This window comes from Carlito syrichta, unplaced genomic scaffold (genome assembly GCF_000164805.1).
Source record: "Carlito syrichta isolate Samal-C Ts95f unplaced genomic scaffold, Tarsius_syrichta-2.0.1 Scaffold306949, whole genome shotgun sequence".
NCBI classification, from domain to species: domain Eukaryota; kingdom Metazoa; phylum Chordata; class Mammalia; order Primates; family Tarsiidae; genus Carlito; species Carlito syrichta.
Genome location: NW_007251045.1, coordinates 1280008 through 1298624, shown reverse-complemented (window position 1 = coordinate 1298624; position 18617 = coordinate 1280008). Strand labels below are relative to the sequence as shown.

Sequence of the window (18617 nt, the reverse complement as noted above, 5' to 3'; positions counted from 1 at the left end):
CAGTCCCAGGAAGCTCAGTGTTTTCAGGCGGCTGCAGGGCTACGGCCTCAGAACCCCCTGCGTGCCGCACGCCCAGCCAGCGTGGGGGTTTGTCCCTCTTCTGCCTGCTTTGGGTCCCGTGTTTGGCATCAGGGCGGGGACTCGGCACTGCTTCTGGGCTCTTGGGGGCGCCCTCAGCCCCGGATTGGGGGTCCGGGCTGGGGGAGGGCTGCCACACTGCGGGGCCGGGCCTGGTCCTGCCAACGCCCTTGGGAGGGCAGACGAGGCCTCGCTGGACCCTTCCGCCGAGCCCACCCCTCTCGCTCTCTCCTCCCGTCGTCGCGCCTCCCCCTTACCGGCTCCTCCTGGGATCACGCCCTTCCTGGCTCTCCTGGTCTTCCCGCCACGCACTGGCCTCCCTCCCAGCTGTCCGTGGGGGCTCCCCGACCTCTCCCTGCCACGGTGCCCCTGCCGCACGCCACCCGTGTCCTGCGTGAGCTCACCTGGCTCGTGGCTTTCCAATGGCTGCCGCGGACTAGCAGAACGGTTTCTCTGGTTCATCACCCTTCTGCCCCCAGAAAGCACACTCCACCCGAGCCCGGGACTTCCTTTTCTGTCCAGGTCAGGCTTGTGGAGGATCATTTACCTACAGTTCAATCAGCATCTTTAGGGGACAAAGGTGTGCAGTTGTGTGGCCTTCCCTGTAGCCAGTCACAAGGCAGTTCCCACCCCCGAAAACGTTCCCTGGGGACTCTGTGGCCAACCCAACCCCTGGGGGCCGAGATCTGTCTTTTGTCCTGATAGGTTTGCCTTTTCCCAAACAGCCCATGGATGGACTCACACAGTGTGTCACCATTTGAATCGGTTTCTCCCACTCACTACCGTGCCTTGGAGATGCCCGCAGACCGTGCATCTATCTACGGCCACTTCCCTTGTTTGCTTGCATGGATGCACGGTTTGCATGTTTGTTCAGAGGCTAGCCTAAGACATTTTCTGGGACACGAGATGTCCAGCACTAAAAGCAGGGGGTAGGGGGGTTTGATGTCCTCAGTTCATCAGTTGAAGGACATTTGTGTTGTTTCTCGTTTTCAGTGATTTTGCGTACAGATTCAGTATAATCCAATGGACATAGAGGGTTTTTTGTGAACACAAAATTTTATTTCTTTTGGGTAAATACTAGAGTGGGGCTGTGACGTTATATGAGGTCTGACTGTGTTAGAAACTCTCAGACTGTTTTCCAGAGTGATTGTGTCATTTCGTGTCCCCATCAGCATTGTATGAGAGCTCCAGTTGCTCCACAGACTGATATTGGGTTTTGTTTATTTTTTTATTTTTATTTATTTTTTGAGTTGGAGTCTCACTCTGTCACCCAGGCTGGAGTGCCATGGCATGCTCACAGCCACTGCAACCTCAACCTGCTGGGCTCAGGCGATCCTTCCACCTCAGCCTTCCAAGTAGCTGAAACTACAGGCACGCACCACCACCTCTGGCTGATTTTTTGATTTATTGTAGAGAGATGAGTTCTCGCCAAGTTGCCCAGGTTGGTCTCGAACCCGTGGGCTCAGGCAATCCTCTCACCTCGGCTTCCCTAAATTCTGGGATTACAGGCATGAGTCATCGCACCTGGCTGGGTTTTGGAAATTAATGTTTTAGTCATTGTAACAGTATCTCCTTGTGGTTTGACAAGGGATTCCTCTACCCATTTCATGTCGTGTTGGGCCCCCAGTGCCTGCTAGGGAGGAGACCACTCAATGAAATTATTTACTGAATGCAGAAAGAATAAATGGATGAAATGGATGGAGTTTCAGGCATCACTTTAATCCATAATGGCAAGTACATAGCACATAGACTACCAACTCCCCCACATGCCATTCTGTCTTCATGGCAGACATTACTAATCAATCATGCCATCTATCTTGCTTCAGGCAGTTACTATCCAATGCTTTGAGTAGCAGTGAGATGCAACCCAGGGGCGAATGCAAAGCTCCTTCAAGACTCTAACCAGCAAAAGAGGAGACCTAGGCTCAGGAGAGAGTCGTAGTTGCCTGAGGACTCACAGTGAGCCACTGGCAGGACTGGACACACAGACAGGGCTCTCCCTAATAAATTTGGAGATGCTGACCAGGTTGGAGTAGGATGGGGAGGGAGGCAGGACACAGATCTGAACCTCAGACTTGTGGGTGGTGCTATCTCGGATGTTCCCAGGTGGGACGGCTGACGCCTGTGATCTTTCTGCAGGTGCCCGGAGGCCGCCGGGATGGCCTCCCTGCCCTCATCAGCTCCCTAGCCCAGCGGGCATATTGGGCGCTGCTGAGCCAGCGTAGAGACCAGAGCATCGTGGCCTTGGGCCGGAGTGGTGCCGGGAAGACCACCTGCTGTGAGCAGGTCCTGGAGTGCCTGGTGGGGATGGCAGGCAGTGTGGACGGCAGGGTCTCAGGTACTGTGGTCTCCAGGCGACACGGATAGTGCAGGGAGGAAGGGTGAAGTCAGAGGGGGCACAGGGTGCCCTTCTTTTTATTCATCTACCTGGCATTCACTGAGCACCAACTATGTGCAGACCCTGTGCTTGTTTCTTGCCAGGGCTGCCCCTAGGCCACTGGACACACTTGTCAAATTAGAATAAGGCCCTCCCTCCTCAGGATGTTGACAGCCTTTTGCAGAACAATCTTCATACAGTGACTTTGTTAGAACTGGGCATTTCACTGCCACCTGCTGGGAGGTCATCCTAATAAGTATATAAACCCATGCCAGGGTCACGTGAATGATGTGTCCCTTTGTTGTGGTATCTTTGTGCAGTGCATAACCTGCTGAATTGGGCAGAGGACCCAACGAGAGCAGACAGGGGCAGAGCCTATGTTCATGAAGAACTGATAACTAGAGGGAAAACGGAACTGTGTGTACAAGTCAAGCTTGACTGCTCTGCTCAAAGTGCCGGCAGAGCTGGTAAGGGAAAGGCCCAGGAGGCAGAGAGGGATTAGGAGTTTTTTTTTCTGATACAGAATCTCACTCTGTTGTCCAGGCTGGAGTTCAATGGTGCAATCCTCTCTCACCACAGCCTCGACCTCCTGGGTTCAGGCCTTCTCCCTTAACCTCCCAAGTAGCTGGGATTACAGGCATGTACAGCCACACCTGGATACATTTTCTGTTTTTTTGTAGACGAGAGCTCACTATGTTGCCCAGGCTGGTCTTGAACTCCTGGGCTCAAGCAGTTTTCCCGCCTCAGCCTCCCAAAGTACTGGGATTATAGGTGTGAGTCACCACGCCTAGCCTAGGGGGCTTTTTTGAAGAAGTGGTATTTCATCTGAGCTTTAAAGAAAGATGTCAATTAATAATAATTATTATAATATTAATAATAATCACAAAATAAACATTTGCCAAGGACCACTGTCAGACCCAATTCCAAGTATATGAACTTATTTATCTAAAACAGTCCTATAAACAATTCCTATATTGTTTGAATTTTATGGATTGTGGGCTTTGAGGTTTAGGGAAGTTAACTAACTTGTCCAGCGAGCACATGTGAGAGCTGAGATTCAAACCCAGACTGTCTGCATCCACAGCACAATCCGCTGGGCCAGGGTTCTCAATCTTTTTTTTTTTTCATTAGTTCTCCTCCTGAGGAAGCTTTTTTCCCTCCTTGTCGTAATTTTTAATACCACAGATAAAACATAATTTGTTTATGTTATATATATGTGCTTTGTAGATAGAGAGGTAAAAATTTTTTAAAAATTATTTTAGATTCGGGGCACATGTATAAGTTTGCTGCACAGGCATATTACGTGATGGTGAGATCTGGGTTGCTCTTGAACCATCACCCAAATTGTGCACATGGTACCCAGTGGGTGGTTTTTCAACCCCTGCCCCTTTTACTCACCTCCCCCCTTTAGGAGTCCCCCGTGTCTGTGGTTCCATCCTTATGTCCGTGTGTACCCAGGGTTTTACTCCCACTTGTAAGCGAGGATATGCAGTATCTGGGTTTCTGTTTCTGCGTTAACTCAGAATGATGGCTTCCAGGTGCACCCACATTGCTGCAAAGGACGTGATTTTGTTCTTGTTTATGGCTGAGTAGTATTCTGTGGTGTGTATACACCACACTTTTTTTTTTTTTTTAAGTTGGAGTCTCACTCTATCACCCAGACTGGAGTACAGTGGCCACTCCTGGCCACCACAGCCTCGACCTGCTGGGCTCCAGTGATCCTTCTGCCTCAGCCTTCAGAGTAGCCGGAATTACAGGCGCGTGCTACCACTCCCGGCTAATTTTTTGATTTTATTGTAGAGATGAGGTCTCACCTACCCAGGAGGATCTCGAACCCACAGGATCAGGCAATCCACTCACCTCAGCCTACCAAAGGCGCGGGATTACAGGCTGAGCCACCTGTATACCACACTTTAAACAGTAAATGTTTTCACCACTACCCTCAAGAATTGGTTTTTGCCCACCTTGGGGGTAATATCCTCCCATGGAGAGCACATGACCCAGGCAATTTGCGTTTCTGATGATAATAAACATAACAACAGCACCATCTCTGGAGCACTTTCCAAGCACTTTGGAGGACTGAGTCTTTTGGTCTTCATGACAACTGGGGAGGCTGGTACTGCTATCACCCCCGCGCTGCAGATGGGCTATCCAAGGCACAGGAAGGTTCATTAATTTTCCCCAGATCAGGTAACTAGCCAAGGGCAGAGCCTGCATCCAAACTATCTTAACTGCTGGTCTACACTGCTTCTCCTGGGGTTATTCCACTGCTTTACAGAACACTGATGCTACACCTGGCTCTTATTAGGGGCTGGGGACCCAGTGGGGAGTGGCACCAGACTCTGTCCTCTTAGAATGCATGTGTCTGAGGGTGGGAGTCAGGCTAGGCTGTATCCAGGTGCCCAGCACAGAGCTTGCTGCATCGTAGATGCCCAGGGAATAGCTGCAAAGAGTCTGTGGGGCTTTGCAAGCCTGCTTTTGAGCTGTGAGCTCCCTGAGTGCCGGCCCTGAAGGCCGTCTCCCCCTCCTCCTCCTAGGCGCCATCAGGCCTGGGTGCCCTATGTTGTGCCCACCCCGGGCACACTCTGAGACTCGCTTCCCCTACTCTCCAGCTTGCAGCCCAGGGTCAGGCCGGCAGTTGGTGCTCAGTGAAACATGTCTGGTTTATAGACGAGTTGGGGGAGCCCGCAGGGGGCTGAAGCCAGCATGGGGCGACCTTGAGCAGGGCTGTGGGGACGGCGGACTTGTGCGGGGCGGAGGTGACAGCCTGGGTGACGCCTGGCCCCGTGCCCCCCGCAGTGGAGAAGATCCGGGCCGCCTTCACCGTCCTCCGGGCCTTTGGCTCCGTGTCCACGGGCCACAGCCGCAGCGCCACCCGCTTTGCCATGGTGATGTCCCTGGACTTCAGTGCCACAGGCCGGGTCACGGCGGCTCAGCTGCAGGTGAGGTGGGTGGGCAAGGGGCCCTCGAGCTGCTGTGTCCTCGGCCCCTGGACACAGGGGAGGCAGAGCCCACATCTCCAGCTGGGCCCCTGTGATGTCTGAAATGGTGGCCGATCCCCTAGCCAGGGCCAGCCCCTCTCGGCTTGCTCAGGACCCCAGGACGCCCCTCCCAGAGTGAGCCAGCTGGAGCGCACTGCGGACTGTCTTGGGGATGAAATGTTCACAAGCAAACATGTAATTCGCCACTCATTAGCTGGGTCTTAAGAGCGCGATCGAAAATCAAACAGGCGCTGGCTGCCTTCCCTGTCCATGTGTGACAAACACATGGCCTGTGCCTGTCCAGCTCCAAAACCACCCACCCCTTCCCCCCCCTACAAACATTCTGTTCGAACAGAAAATAGGATTAGGTTAACAGAAGAGCTGTTTGTATGTGAAGCTGGGAGAATATATATCCATCCCTGAGGAAAATGGACTGGTGCTGCATGAGTTCCTTTCTGTCCTGGCCCTGATGGCCAGCCCCTCATTTCGGTCACCATTTGGGTCAAGGGGTTAAAAGAAAGGGGTGGGTGGGGGGTGTTATTCACTTTTTCTTTTCTCTCTTTCTTTTTTTTTTTTTTTTGAGTCGGGGTCTTACTCTGTTGCCCAGGCTGGAGTGCAGTGGCATGGTCACAACAATCACGGCTCACAGCAGCCTCGATCTCCTGGGCTCAGGTGGTCCTCCCACCTCAGCCTCCTGAGTAGCTGGGACTATAGGCATGCACCACCGTGCCTGGCTGATTTTTAAATTTCTTGTAGAGATGAGGTCATGCTCTGTTGTCCAGGCTGGTTTGGAACTCCTGGGCTGAAGCAATGCTCCCACCTTGGCCTCCCAAAGTGCTGGGATTGCAGGCGTGAGTCACCCTCCCAGTCTGTAATTACTGTGTGATGCCTTAACTGGAGTCTGTTGCCTCAGTGGATTTCCTAGGGGGTCACTGAAGTAGTGACACAAGGGACTGGCACGTTTCCACAGGGAGGTGTCCAGCAAGGCTTAGAGCTGGTCCCTGCCGGACCTTGGGTAGCTGGGCACCGAGCATGGGGCAGAGCACCCAGAGCCTGACTGGATCCCTTCCCTCTCCTGCAGACGATGCTTTTGGAAAAGAGCCGCGTGGCCCGGCAGCCAGAAGGGGAAGGAAACTTCCAGGTGTTCTCCCAGATGCTGGCTGGCCTGGACCTGGACCTCAGGTGAGCCTCTGGGCCGGTGCGGACAGCTAGGGCTGTGGGGCTGAGGGTGCCTGCTCTGCGGGGCCCAACCTCCGTTTCTGCCCAGAGTTGAGAGGCCGTGGGGCCCCAGGGTTAGGAACGTGGCTTCAGATTCCAGATGCCTCAGGAGCCCTGCTCGTGGGCTGGGAGACCTCGGTTGTGCATCATCCGCTCTAAGTCTCGGTGTCTTCCTCTGTAAATTGGAATCAGTAGCTTGAATAGACCACATGGGCTTCAGTGAGATAATTCACATTCGGTTCAATGCTTGGGCAGTGGTGGAGGCTGCCTGCGGAGACCACGGCATAGCAGTGCTTGGCTGGACAGGAGGGTGGGAAGAGGGCGCATTTCTTTTCTTAGAGGCATGCTGCCTGATTCTTGCACCTTGGTTTCTACTTTAAACCACTTTGGTGCCTAGTACATGCTTCTGGTTTGGCACCAGCTGTGCTGCGGTGTATGGGTCTCTCCACCTCACTGGCTGACTGTGAGATATTTAAATCAGGGGCTCTGCCGGCTTCCTTCCTGCCTCCCCAGGACCTAACATAGGGCTTGGCACCAGATGGGTGCTTCGTTATTTGTCAGACTAAATTTCCAATGAATGGAAGAGCATGGGGGCAGGGCGGGGGGGGGAGGGGTTGAGACACACAGCATCACTGTGAGCCAGGCCAGCCACGTGAGTTATGTACAACATCTCGTGTAATCCTGCGAGGCAAGTAGTAGGATGCTCCTTTTACAGGTGAGGAAAAGAGAAACGCCTCAGCTGCTAAGGGGTAGGGCTGGGATTGGACATGAAGCCTATCTGATGAGGGTCTTCTAAGGTCACGAGGCAGAGGGGAGTGTGGGGTCTACAGAGAATGAGGGGAAAGGTCAGTCACGGAAGGACCCGGAATCAGAGAAACCGCTGGGACCTGATGATGAAGCCCTGCTTCCCAGGAGCCCATCTGAGCCCGCATGGGGTTGGGACCCGAGGCTGGGCTGCTGGGTGCTTTTGTGAGTGGGTTGTGCCTGGAGGGGGTGGGGGCGTGGCTGTGCCCACCCCCTCGACTGGCCTTCCTCAGGCCGGCAGGCTCCATGCTCAAGGAACCTGGGAGGGGCCTTGAGTGTCATGTCACATCCTAAGGCGTGGATCGAGGCCTGGAGCAGGGATGGGTGGTGGGACGGCATTGGAGTCTGGGCTCTGGGGGCCGAAAAACCTCAGCCTCACCCCTGGCAGCGCATTTGCTAGTCGTGAATCCTTGGGCCAGGTCCGAACCCTCGGCACCTCTATTTTGCCACCTGTAAAGTGGGACTGACATTTGTGTCCATGGAGTGGGGCTGACAGGAGTGATCTTGGAACATAGCATCCTGTGAGGGCGCACTGGTGCCTACTGTCCTAGGATGACCCTTGAACAAGGATACCCGGCCCATGAGAAGACCCGGGGCTAGACCCTACTCCTCTGGTTTTATTTCCTGGTCCTTCTTCAGGGGTTTCCCAGCCCTTAGGAAGGGCTGAGGAAGGGCTGTGAGTGAGGGATATTTGGGGAGTAACCAGGCAGACCTGGGGTACAAGACTGGGGTAACACTGGGGCCTCCTGGCTGTCACGTGGAGCCCCGCCCTGCCAGGACCACCTGCCCTGCCTGGCCTCGGGTGTGGGCAGTGCCCTGACTTCCACCCCCTTCTCTGCTTCCAGGACAGAGCTGTGCTTGCACCAGCTGGCAGACTGCAACTCCTTCGGCATGGGCGTGTGGCCCAAGGTAATGAGGAGGTCCTTCGGGTGGGGTGTGTTTCGCTGGACGGGATGTGGCTGGTCACGGGGGAGGTCAAGGCTGCCGCTGCAGGGTCTGGGCTGGGTGGGGAGTGAGGCCTGAGCAGTAAAGGGAGCCAGGCAGCGGAGCATGGAGAGGTGGGATCTTGGAGTCAGACTGTCTGGGCTCAAACCCTGGCTCTGGCGCTTATCAGACAGGTGACCTCCCACACGCAGCCCAATGACTCTGAGCAGCTGTGTCCTCTTCCGTAAACTGGCTGTGGCTGTAACTCTGCTCAAAGATTGGTGTAAGGATTAGGTGAAATGATGTATACAGAGAGTGCTGGAAATGGGCTTGGCCTAAATCAGCTGATAAGCCTCTCTGTAAACACCACGGGTGAGGAGCGTGGAGGGTGCAACCAGGGTGGCTTGCTGGTGAGTTGGTCTGTGAGTGGGGCCTTGAAAGTTGGGTATTTAATTGTTTAAAAAAGCAAGAGGCTCACTTGTTGGGCCTTTTATTCATTTGTTTATATTTTAACAATTGTTTTCTGGGCCGCCTTCTTCCTCAGCCATTCCCCTCCCCCACCACCATCTGTGCTGGGCCTGTGCTATGCACTAGAATTAGGGTTCTTATCCATTAATTTTCACTTGAGTCTGAGACACAGATATGGGAACTAATTCGGGCACTTATCATGTGAGATAAGAATATGCCAGAGGTTGCATGAGATGCTGTAGACACCAGACGGTAGCCAAAAGCTACTTGACCTTAATCATAAAAGGTTCTTAGGCAAGGGGACATTTGGTCTAGGTTTTGAAGAATGAGTAGGAGTTCACTAGGTGAAGTGTGGTAGATCATTTCTATGCCAGAGCTCCTTTTCAAGCATTCATGTTTGGAAAACAAATGGTGCTGAATAATTAGATATCCTCATGCAAAAAAATCCCAAAACAAAGCTATACCTCACACCATATATAAAAACCAACAAAAAATGAGTCATAGGCCTAAAAAATTCTAGAAAAGTCTATAATTTTGAATTGGGCAAAGACTTCCTTAGATGTGACATGAAACTCACAGTCCATAAGAGAACAAATTAACTTCATCAAAATTAAGAGCTTCAGCTCTCTGAAAGACACTCAAGTCACAGACTGGGAGAAAATATTTGCGAATCATGTATCTGATAAAGGAGTTACCTAGACTATAAAAACAACTCTCACACTATGACTGCCATGTTTCCTAGCTTTGGCCTCCCCCTACCTTGGGGAGGCGAATCTCTCTCTCTCTCTTTCTCTCTCTCTTTCTCTCTCTCCCCCTCTCTCCCTCTTTCCAATTTATTTTCATGAATTTACTTTCATACAACATACAAAGAACATACACGGGTGGCTAGTAGGCCCGTGAAAATATGCCCAGCTTTATGTGCCATTAAAGAAATTTGCCCCAGACCCGCAACGAGACACCATCGCTCGGTTCCTGGAATGGCTGCATTCAGAAGGGCTGATCTCAACAGATACTGGAGAGAATCTGGAGCTGCAATCCCCAAACGCTGCTGATGGGAGTGCAAAATAGCTCAGCCACCTGGGCAGTTCAGTCGTTTCTTCTGTTTTTCAAAATTCTTTCTTTTTATTCATGTTTACTGAATACAGTAAACATTGTCTAATATGTTTTTTAGAAAGTAATTCATTACTTTTAATGGACATAATAACTGTACATATGTATGGGGTACATAGTGCTGTTTCGCACATATGATGTGTGTGGTCAGGTCAGGATAATCAGGCCTTGTCATCGCCAGCATCCTTATTTCTCCGTGTCAGGAACATTCAGTACCCTCCTTCCAGTCGTTTGAAACTATATGATACGTTATCGTATGTGGTAGTCAGCCTACAGTGCTACGGAAGACATAGTGCTTAAAAAGGCTTAGCATTAGCCTTTTCTGCACCTGCCCTCAGCTCTGGGTATTTAAGCAGGAGAATGAACAACACTTATGGGGCCATTCAGAGCAGTTTTGTGTATAATAGCCCAAACCCAGAAAACACCCAAATGTCCATTAATGGGCAATTGGTAAATACATCATCATACATCCATATGGTGGAATACTACACAGCATGGAAAAGGAACAAATTCCTGTCATACTTAGGGACATGAATGGCTCTCGAAGTTGTGTTGAGTGCAGAATCCCAGATGAGATGGGGTTATGAAGACGTCCATCAATCATTGTAGTGACAATGGGGCCTGGGAACTGGGAGGGGTAGGCGTAATGAGAGAAAAGAGGACAGAAGGGAACTTTGGGGGAGGTGGTGGAGGTGTTCATTGCTGCTGGGGCGATGGTTTCATGAGGGAACATGTTCAGGAATCAAATTGTATTGTAAAGATGAGCCATTTAGGCTGTGCCAATTACACCTGAAGAAAGTTGCTGTGCACATGCACATGTGTCCACACGACTGGGTATAGCCATAGAGTATCTGATTCAGCAGCTATGGGTGAGGCCTGAGAATCTGCATTTCTCACAAGTCCCCAGGAGATGCTAAGGCCGAAACCCTACTTGGAGACCCTATGTAGTAGAGTCTATTCTGCAGTGACAGTGTGATGTGGCTGTCAAAATCCTGGGGATTCAAATCCTGGGGATGAATTTGCTCATCACCTTCTAAGTGTCTCCCAAATACTGCATGGGCAAGACAGGAGCATCAGAGGCCTATCAGAGAAGGCTGCCTGGAGGTGGTGACCCTGAGCTGGTCCTGAATAAGAGTGAAGTTAGATGCAGTGAAGCCAGTGTTCTTGCTCTATCAATATTACAGGGGAACACTCCTCTTAATTGGGGGGTTGCTGTAGTATCTTCTTCCTTCATACCCTTCCCCCTTCCCTCTTCCCCCGTGACCTGAGGTACTTAGGAGCCCAGACTTTGGCCTTGAAGGCAAAAGACGTCATTTCAGCACGGTGTTTCTCATTCATGTAATGAGCTTTGGCGGAGTGTCTGCATTTGAGTCAGCAAGAGAGGTGTTGTGTTTTCCTGTTGTTTGCGAGGAGGCAAGGCCCAAGCTGAGGCCTGGCGAGCTTTCCCCAGCCTGACCTGTTTGTTAATGGTCTGCAGAAAGGAATCGGTCACAGCGTGAATTCGTGTCGAGGAAGCATTTGAAGTGGTTTCCTTTTTTCCCCGTGTTTCTGTGGGGTGCTTTTTGGACCAATTGATTTGCTAGAGCTGGTGGGGTGCTCCTTTGTTCTCTCTCCGCTACCCGGCAGGTATCGAGAGAATGTTTTCTCTGCTCTTTAAGAGCAAAAATAAAGCCTGAAAACTCATTGGTCTTGGATCCAAGCGTGGGCGAGTGACCAGGTGTGGGCAGTGCTGGCACAGTCTCCTTAGGGGGATCCGGTGGCCCGGAAACGCCTCCTAAAAAGTGGAGTGGCTGGATGTGAGCTCTTAAGGTTGGCAGGCTTAGCAAATGATAATACAGGATGCCCAGTTAAATGTGACTTTCAGATACACACCGAGTAATTTTTCAGAATAAGTATCTCCCAAATATTGCACGGGCAAAACTGGAGGATTGGGGGCGTATCAGGGAAGGCTGCCTGGAGGAGGTGACCATGATCTGGCCCTGGAATGAAACGAAGTCGGACAGATACATGTGACCAGTGTTCTTACTGTACCAAACATTGCGGGGGGACATACTTACAGCCTTAAAAAGCATTCATTATTTGCCTGAAATTCAAATTTCACCCGACGTTCTGTATTTTATTTGGCAGTTATACAGCCCAGCTTCCTCCCTGGCCCAACCCTCCTCCTCCTGCCCCTTGGCCATCCCCTGGACCATAATGATGTCTGCTTCTGTTTCATCTGTAACTGTTGGTTCCCCTGACCCCGGACATTCACTGGCGATGGTGGAGTCTGACATGGCCAGATTGAAGTCCTAGCACTGGCACTTAAGCTGGGTGGCCTTAAGCAAGGGATTTCATCTCCCTGGGCCTCAGTTTCCTCGTTTGTAAAACTGTGATATTAAGAGACCCTGGCCACTGAATTACATAAGAGAAGCCAATGAGGTCCTTGGACCGTTCCTGATACTCAGTTAATGCCAGCTTTTATTGTTACTTTTGTTCTTGTCGTCATCGTCCTCCTCATCAGTATTATCCTGATGGCAGTGCTGAGCAGGTTGGGTAGGGCAAGGCCTCGGGGGCCCACAGGGAGGGCTTGACTTGCAACTTGACTGCAGTTGTGCACATTTTCCAAATTCACGTTCCTTGGCTGTCCGTGCCATGTTTCTTTTTCTCTTATGGGCTTTATCTCTAGTCTCCTCTAACTTATATTTTTAATGAAGCAGATGTTTTATAAAAATTAAATTAATTCATACTTCCTGTGGAAAAATCAGGAAAAAAACCCCATAAAGGCAAAACAAATAACAAAACACACACACACCCCAGCCAGAAAACAAGCGCTAACAATCACCCCCCCCAGCCCCCACCCAGAGGAGCGCCTGGGACCATTTCTGCAGATGCTGTCAGAGCACTTTTCCTATGAATATTTCACAGAGTTCCTAACACACTGTGTGTTGCTAAAGCCTTCACACACTGTATTTTTAATGACCAGATGTTCATGGTGGAGGCATGCATCCCTCAACTGTTTCCAATGTTGTCCATTTACTCGGTTTCAAATCTTTGTGTGGTTCCTAATGACAAGGTGACAAATGTCCTCATGCTTGGTCTTCAGGCCGCCATGTTTGCGTTAGCGTCTCTGGCTCCCAGCCTTCCATCTAAGGTGCCACGTGGTCCTGTCTTTCCGGCAGTCTCCTTGGAAACAATCCCTCATCTGGATCACACTGAGTGTTTACTTCTTTTTTTTTTGGAGTCGAAGTCTCATTCCGTCACCCAGGCTGGAGTGCCCTGGCATACTCCTGGCCACCTCAGCCTCACCCTGCTGGGCTCTGGCAATCCTTCCGCCTCAGCCTTCCAAGTAGCCAGAACTACAGGCATGTGCTACCATACCCAGATAATTTTTTGATTTATTGTAGAGATGAGGTCTCACCATGTTGCCCAGGCTGATCTCGAACCCGTGGGCTCAGGCAAGCCACTTGCCTTGGCCTCCCAAAGTGCTGGGATGACAGGCTGAGCCACTGCGCCCAGCCTGGGTGTTTACTTCTAGCTGGTCTCCCCTGGCCCTACAGTCCACGAGGGTACCGGTCTCTCACATCTTGTTCACTCCTGAAAGACAAGGTCTAGCCCTCAGCACGTGCTCAATAAATGTTGTTGAGTGAATAAATGACTGAGCACATCTAATTGACCGTCACTTTACTAAAACCACATCTCCTCAATATTCTGATCCCTTGCTGCTGTGGTTGCTAGAGACAGGTTCTCCCCATTGTGGTTTCCCCAGGTGTTTGGGGGATCCCCTTTCTTCCTTTGGACCCGCTGCCTGAGTCCTGGGAACTGGGGCAGTGGCTGGGGTCTCAGAAGACCTGGAAAAGGGGATTGGAAAGCTCTGGGGTCCTGTTCTGCAGCCAGTGGATGCCTGGGGTCCTCAGGTCTGGAATGAGTGGCATCGTGAACCTGGCTCAGTGGATGGACACACTCTCTCCCACCATCTGTGGCTCTTAGTTGGGGACATTCTCAGGCATCTTGCTGTCATTCATCCACGGGTATTTATTAATCTTATGAGCTGCCAGGTGCCGGCACACAGAGGTACCTCACCTAGGTCTCTGTTGTCAAAGGACACACCTTCTGGAGGTGGCTGGAGGCTGCCACACATCAGCAGGTCATTCCCAGTGGGAGGTCCGGGTGTCTGAATAGAGGTGTGTGTAGACTGAGGCCAGGCTGGGAGAGTAGAAGCAAAACAGGGAAGACTGCCTGGAGAAGGCGACTGTGAACTGGAACTGGGTGGAATGCCTGAGAAGAGTGCTATGAGGCCAGCTACACTGAGCATCGGATGCAAAGATAAAGCTGGGTTGCCAGTTGGAGCAGGGACCCCAGGGTGGACAGTGCTGAGACCCTCTGTGTGGCGCTGGCCAGGCCCACGTCCTGACTCCCCCTTCTGCCCCGTCCTTGCGTGCACCCTCTCCGCCTGCCACATCTCAGCATTTCAATGGAACTTACTCAAGGCCTGCTGAGCACCAGGACACATTGAAATCACAAAGCTTTCCTATTATTTTCTCCTTCTCTATAATTTATTTTTCTGCAACCTAGCCTGGTTTTCTTTTTTTCTTAAAGTGCCCAGCAGCAGTGGTAATAATAATAATGATAACAATCTTGGCCTCCCAGCATTTTGCTTCTGGCTGTCACATTCCAGGCCCTGGCCTGGGATGCATTTATTTTCGTATGACCCAGTTGTCAATGGCAGAGAAATGGTGTTCAGACAGAAGGATGGGAGGATCCTTTGCTCACACCAGAGACGCTGCTAGCGTTCTCTCGCTTTGTCCTCCTAGTAGCCCTTTGAGGTAAGCAGTTATGACCTCATCTGTTTTTCAGGAGGAGGAACCAGGCTCAGAGAGGTGAGGCAACTTGCCCAAGGGCACTCAGCTTTTTAGTGAGAGAGGTGGGCCTGGGATCTGTGTCTCCATCCATATTTGGTGCTTTTGTTCTTCCCACTCTGTCGGCTCAGTCCTGTGTCGTGGCTGAAGGCCACGTGCTCTAGGGCTGACCCACTGTGCATCCTTGGGTCACTTACCCTCTCTCAGCCCTTCCTTCTTCCTCCTGTGGACTGGGTAGGACAACACCCACCTCCATGGGTGACGCCCACCAGGGTCTCGGTACATGGCTGACATTTATTTATTTATTTGTTTAATTTTAAAGATGTGGGGTACAATTCAGGGTTAGGTATACAAGTGGTCATTGTGCAGGTAAAGTTGGGGCTCACTTTTTGTCCCCATGTCACCTGGTTTGAGATCAGGTACCCTTATTGATGAAGGGTGCCTTCCCTCTCCCTCCTCCTCCCTCCCCTGGCAGTTTCCCTCTTCTTATAGTATTAAGATAATTTTTCAGGGTCGGCTGACTGACATTTATTAACTCTGCCCCTCCCTGCCTTGGTGGGACAAGTAACTTTATCTCTGTGAGTCTCAGTTTCTCCTCTGTCAGCTAGAGAGACTCGCACTTGCCTCATAGGGAAGAAGCACCTTGTACATCAAAGTGTGTACTCAATTAATACTTTCTCCCACCGGGCTCAGTGGCTCAGCCTGTAATACTGCGCCTTTGGGAGGCTGAGGTGAGTGGATTGCCTGAGCCTGTAGGTTTGAGACCTGCCTGGGCCGCGAGACCTCATCTCTACAGTAAATCAAAAAATCAACTGGGCGTGGTAGCGCATGCCTGTAATTTCAGCTACTTGGAAGGCTGAGGCGGAAGGATCGCCGGAGCCCAGCAGGTCGAGGCTGCGGTGGCCGGGAGTGGCCACTGCACTCTAGTCTGGGCGACAGAGTGAGATTCCAACTCAAAAAAAAAAAACAACTTTCTCCCCGCGCCCCCCTTCACGGACTCCCAGTGCTCCCTCCTCAGTTCCCAGAGAGGAAGTGGGAACTGGAGGCATACCTGGCCTGCCCTCTCTGAGGCTTCCACAAGGATCAACTGCCAGTGTGGTCACCCACGGGATGTTTCTTTTGAGTCGGTGTTCAGCACTTCCCTCCCGGAGCTGGCCCCAAGTCCAGGAGGCAGAGGGGTGGGAATCCCCAGGCAGGTTGGTTGCAGAGACTAGGGGAGGCCCACCTAGCTCTGATGGGGATGGTTTATATCCCCATAAAGCAGAGTCAGATCCTGGCCTCATCAAGGTGGAGGACACCCAGGTAACTGCTGCCTCTGCCAGGGAGGCCTCCAGGAGCTACGAGTTCCATCCCAGAGCAGCTCCCAGCTGCAAACAGTGGCTTGCACAGCTGGCTGTCCACAGAGTTCTTAACACCCAAAGACACCATGTGCCCTGGCTCCTGCCTTCTTCCTGGAGACGCTTCCTGCGTCCCAGCACTCACTCCACTCACTCAATATGTTCACTCGCTTCACAGCTCACCTCCTCCAGGAAGCCTCCCATCCTCCCATTCAATTCCTCTACCCCTGCCCAGAGTTTCCCTGCCCCTGGCATGCACACTGTATGTCATTGCCTCTTTGCACATCTGACCTCAGCAGACTGGGAGCCCTTAGAGGGCTGAGCCATGCCTGATTCACTCTCTGTGGAGCCTGGGCACAAATTTGGGCAGCCATGGGGAAAGCCATGTTCCTGGAAGGTGGAACATCCTAGGCAGAGACACGGACAGGGAGAGTCAGCAGTGAGTGGAGGCCACCATTTATTGAGCTCCACTGTGTGCCGGCCACCATGCTGGGTGTTATACACACTAAGAACTTGGATCCTCAAAATAGCCCCAGGGGGGCATTGCTTCCATTTCAGAGAAGGGAGAACTGAGCCTCTGTTCCAGGGCAGGAGCCCCGGGCAAAGTCCAGCCTTGGGGAGCGCAGAGTTGAGGGTATGTCCAATTCTTTCTGGCTCCAAATGTGAGCCCGGCCTCTCTCTGCGTTGTAGGAATCTTCTGGGTGCTCTAAACCCAGCCTGGTGTAATGTGCAGAGAACATTTTGGATTTTCTTTAAAAAAATTTTTTTTTTGCTAAATTACCTGCAGCATTTGGTTGACCTTGAGGCCTTGACTGTCTCAAACAAACTCTGGGCATCTTGTGATTGGACTTTTTTCCTCACTGTTTTTTTTTTTTTAATCGAAGTTTTAAAAAAAAGCGTGCAGGAATGTGTATGAAGTATACTAATTCTAAGGGTACTGAGTGATATTCTCAGATATATTCTTAAACACACAGGAAACCACCCCCAGATCGAGATCTAGAACATTCCTCACCCCACGGAAGTCTCCCTTGAGCAAGTCCAGTTGGACATATCCTTCTCACTTGATTGTCTTCCTGACTCCTCTTACCCTATGTTAGTTTCACTTGCTCTTAAATTTCACTTACATAGGAGATGCAGCATGGAGCCTGCTGTGTCTGACCTCTTGGCACAGTGCTGGGCTTGTGACCCATTCATACCATGTTTGAGGCCTTTGAGCTTGGCTTCTGCCAGTTTCTCAAGCTCTGTCTTCTCCCACCTCCAAAAATAACTGCCTCAGTGTCTCAAGATCCTCTTTGCTTATGTGGTTCCCTCTGCCTGTCAGGACCCTTAGTCTGTTAAATTAGTCATACCTGTGGCCGCGTGTCACATACCTGTGGGCTGTTCTTTTTACTGGTACCTTGTGTTCCATCTCTGTGCTCTGGGTGTGCCGCCCTCTGGTGGTCTGTTCTCCTGTTCGTGGACATTGGGACTGTGAGTGGACGTATTCCATCTGTGTGACTCATTTCTATTTTCCCAATTTTGATTTAAAGAGTGGCTTTTGCCAGCACGTTTCACAGAAGTGTTTGAAGTTTAAGGAACTGCAAACATCCCCCCCCCCATCCTCATTGTTTTGGATCAGAAATGGATATATTTGTTGATCTTTGTCTTCTCTTCCGAAAGAGACATGGGCGGGGGTGGTGGAGGGTGAGGAAGGGCGGGAAGACAGTGAGCTTCGGCGGAAGTTCTCCCCTTCTCTCCATGTGAGCTGACGGGTGAGGGTGGGGTCTGCCTGTAATTTAAAGCCAGATCCTCACAGCTGACAGTGGACGCCGTAATAAATGTGTGGGCACTGTCCTCTCGGCGTCCTTTTCCTTTGAAATCTCATAAATAACAGAGAGTGTGTCGGTGAGACACCCTCCTTCCCTCTGTGGGCTCCAGCTGTGGTTGCTAGGTTGAGTTCCTGGTTGCTAGGGATTCTGTGTTCCTGTGGCAGCGCAGAAACTTGACGGAGCCGTGAAACTTGCTTTCACTATTAACTGAAATGTTTCCACAGCACATCTCTCAATGCCCATTGTGTGCTTTGACGTCGTCCCCATTGGTGGGTGATCCCTGAGAATTTCACAGCTAGAAGAAGTACCTTAGATGGAGGGGACACGGGGCTTGGACTGGGAGTCAGAAAAGCCCGTTTCTAACCTTGTGTCTGATATGACCTTGCTGTGTGACCTGCAGCAGGTGTCTCCCCAACTCTGGGCACACAAAATTCAAGGACCTGCCAGCCTGGACAGACTACAGTTTTGTTGCTTGAGTTCTCTAAGCAGGCCAGGTGTGAATTCGTTCCTCGTTATCTGCTGGAGGGTTATTGACAAAAGAACTCCCATTCCCGGCTCACTTCCTCCCTACCCAGCAGGCTTCTGGGCTGAGTCTCCTTGGCCAGATGGTGTGTGCACAGTAGTTTCAGGCTCGTTTTAATATTCAGTCAGACATAATTGGGATCATAAATCTT

General features: G+C 51.3%; 1 protein-coding gene across 1 annotated transcript in view; it reads left to right on the top strand.

Moving 5' to 3' along the window:
- The window catches only part of MYO18B (myosin XVIIIB), a 253741-nt gene that overhangs the window by 14175 nt on the left and 220949 nt on the right, over nt 1–18617 (top strand). The window contains exons 7-10 of the mRNA XM_008063601.1: nt 2218–2416; nt 5255–5397; nt 6518–6618; nt 8304–8367. Coding sequence (XP_008061792.1) covers nt 2218–2416; nt 5255–5397; nt 6518–6618; nt 8304–8367 — 507 coding nt within the window. The remainder of the gene's footprint in view (nt 1–2217; nt 2417–5254; nt 5398–6517; nt 6619–8303; nt 8368–18617) is intronic.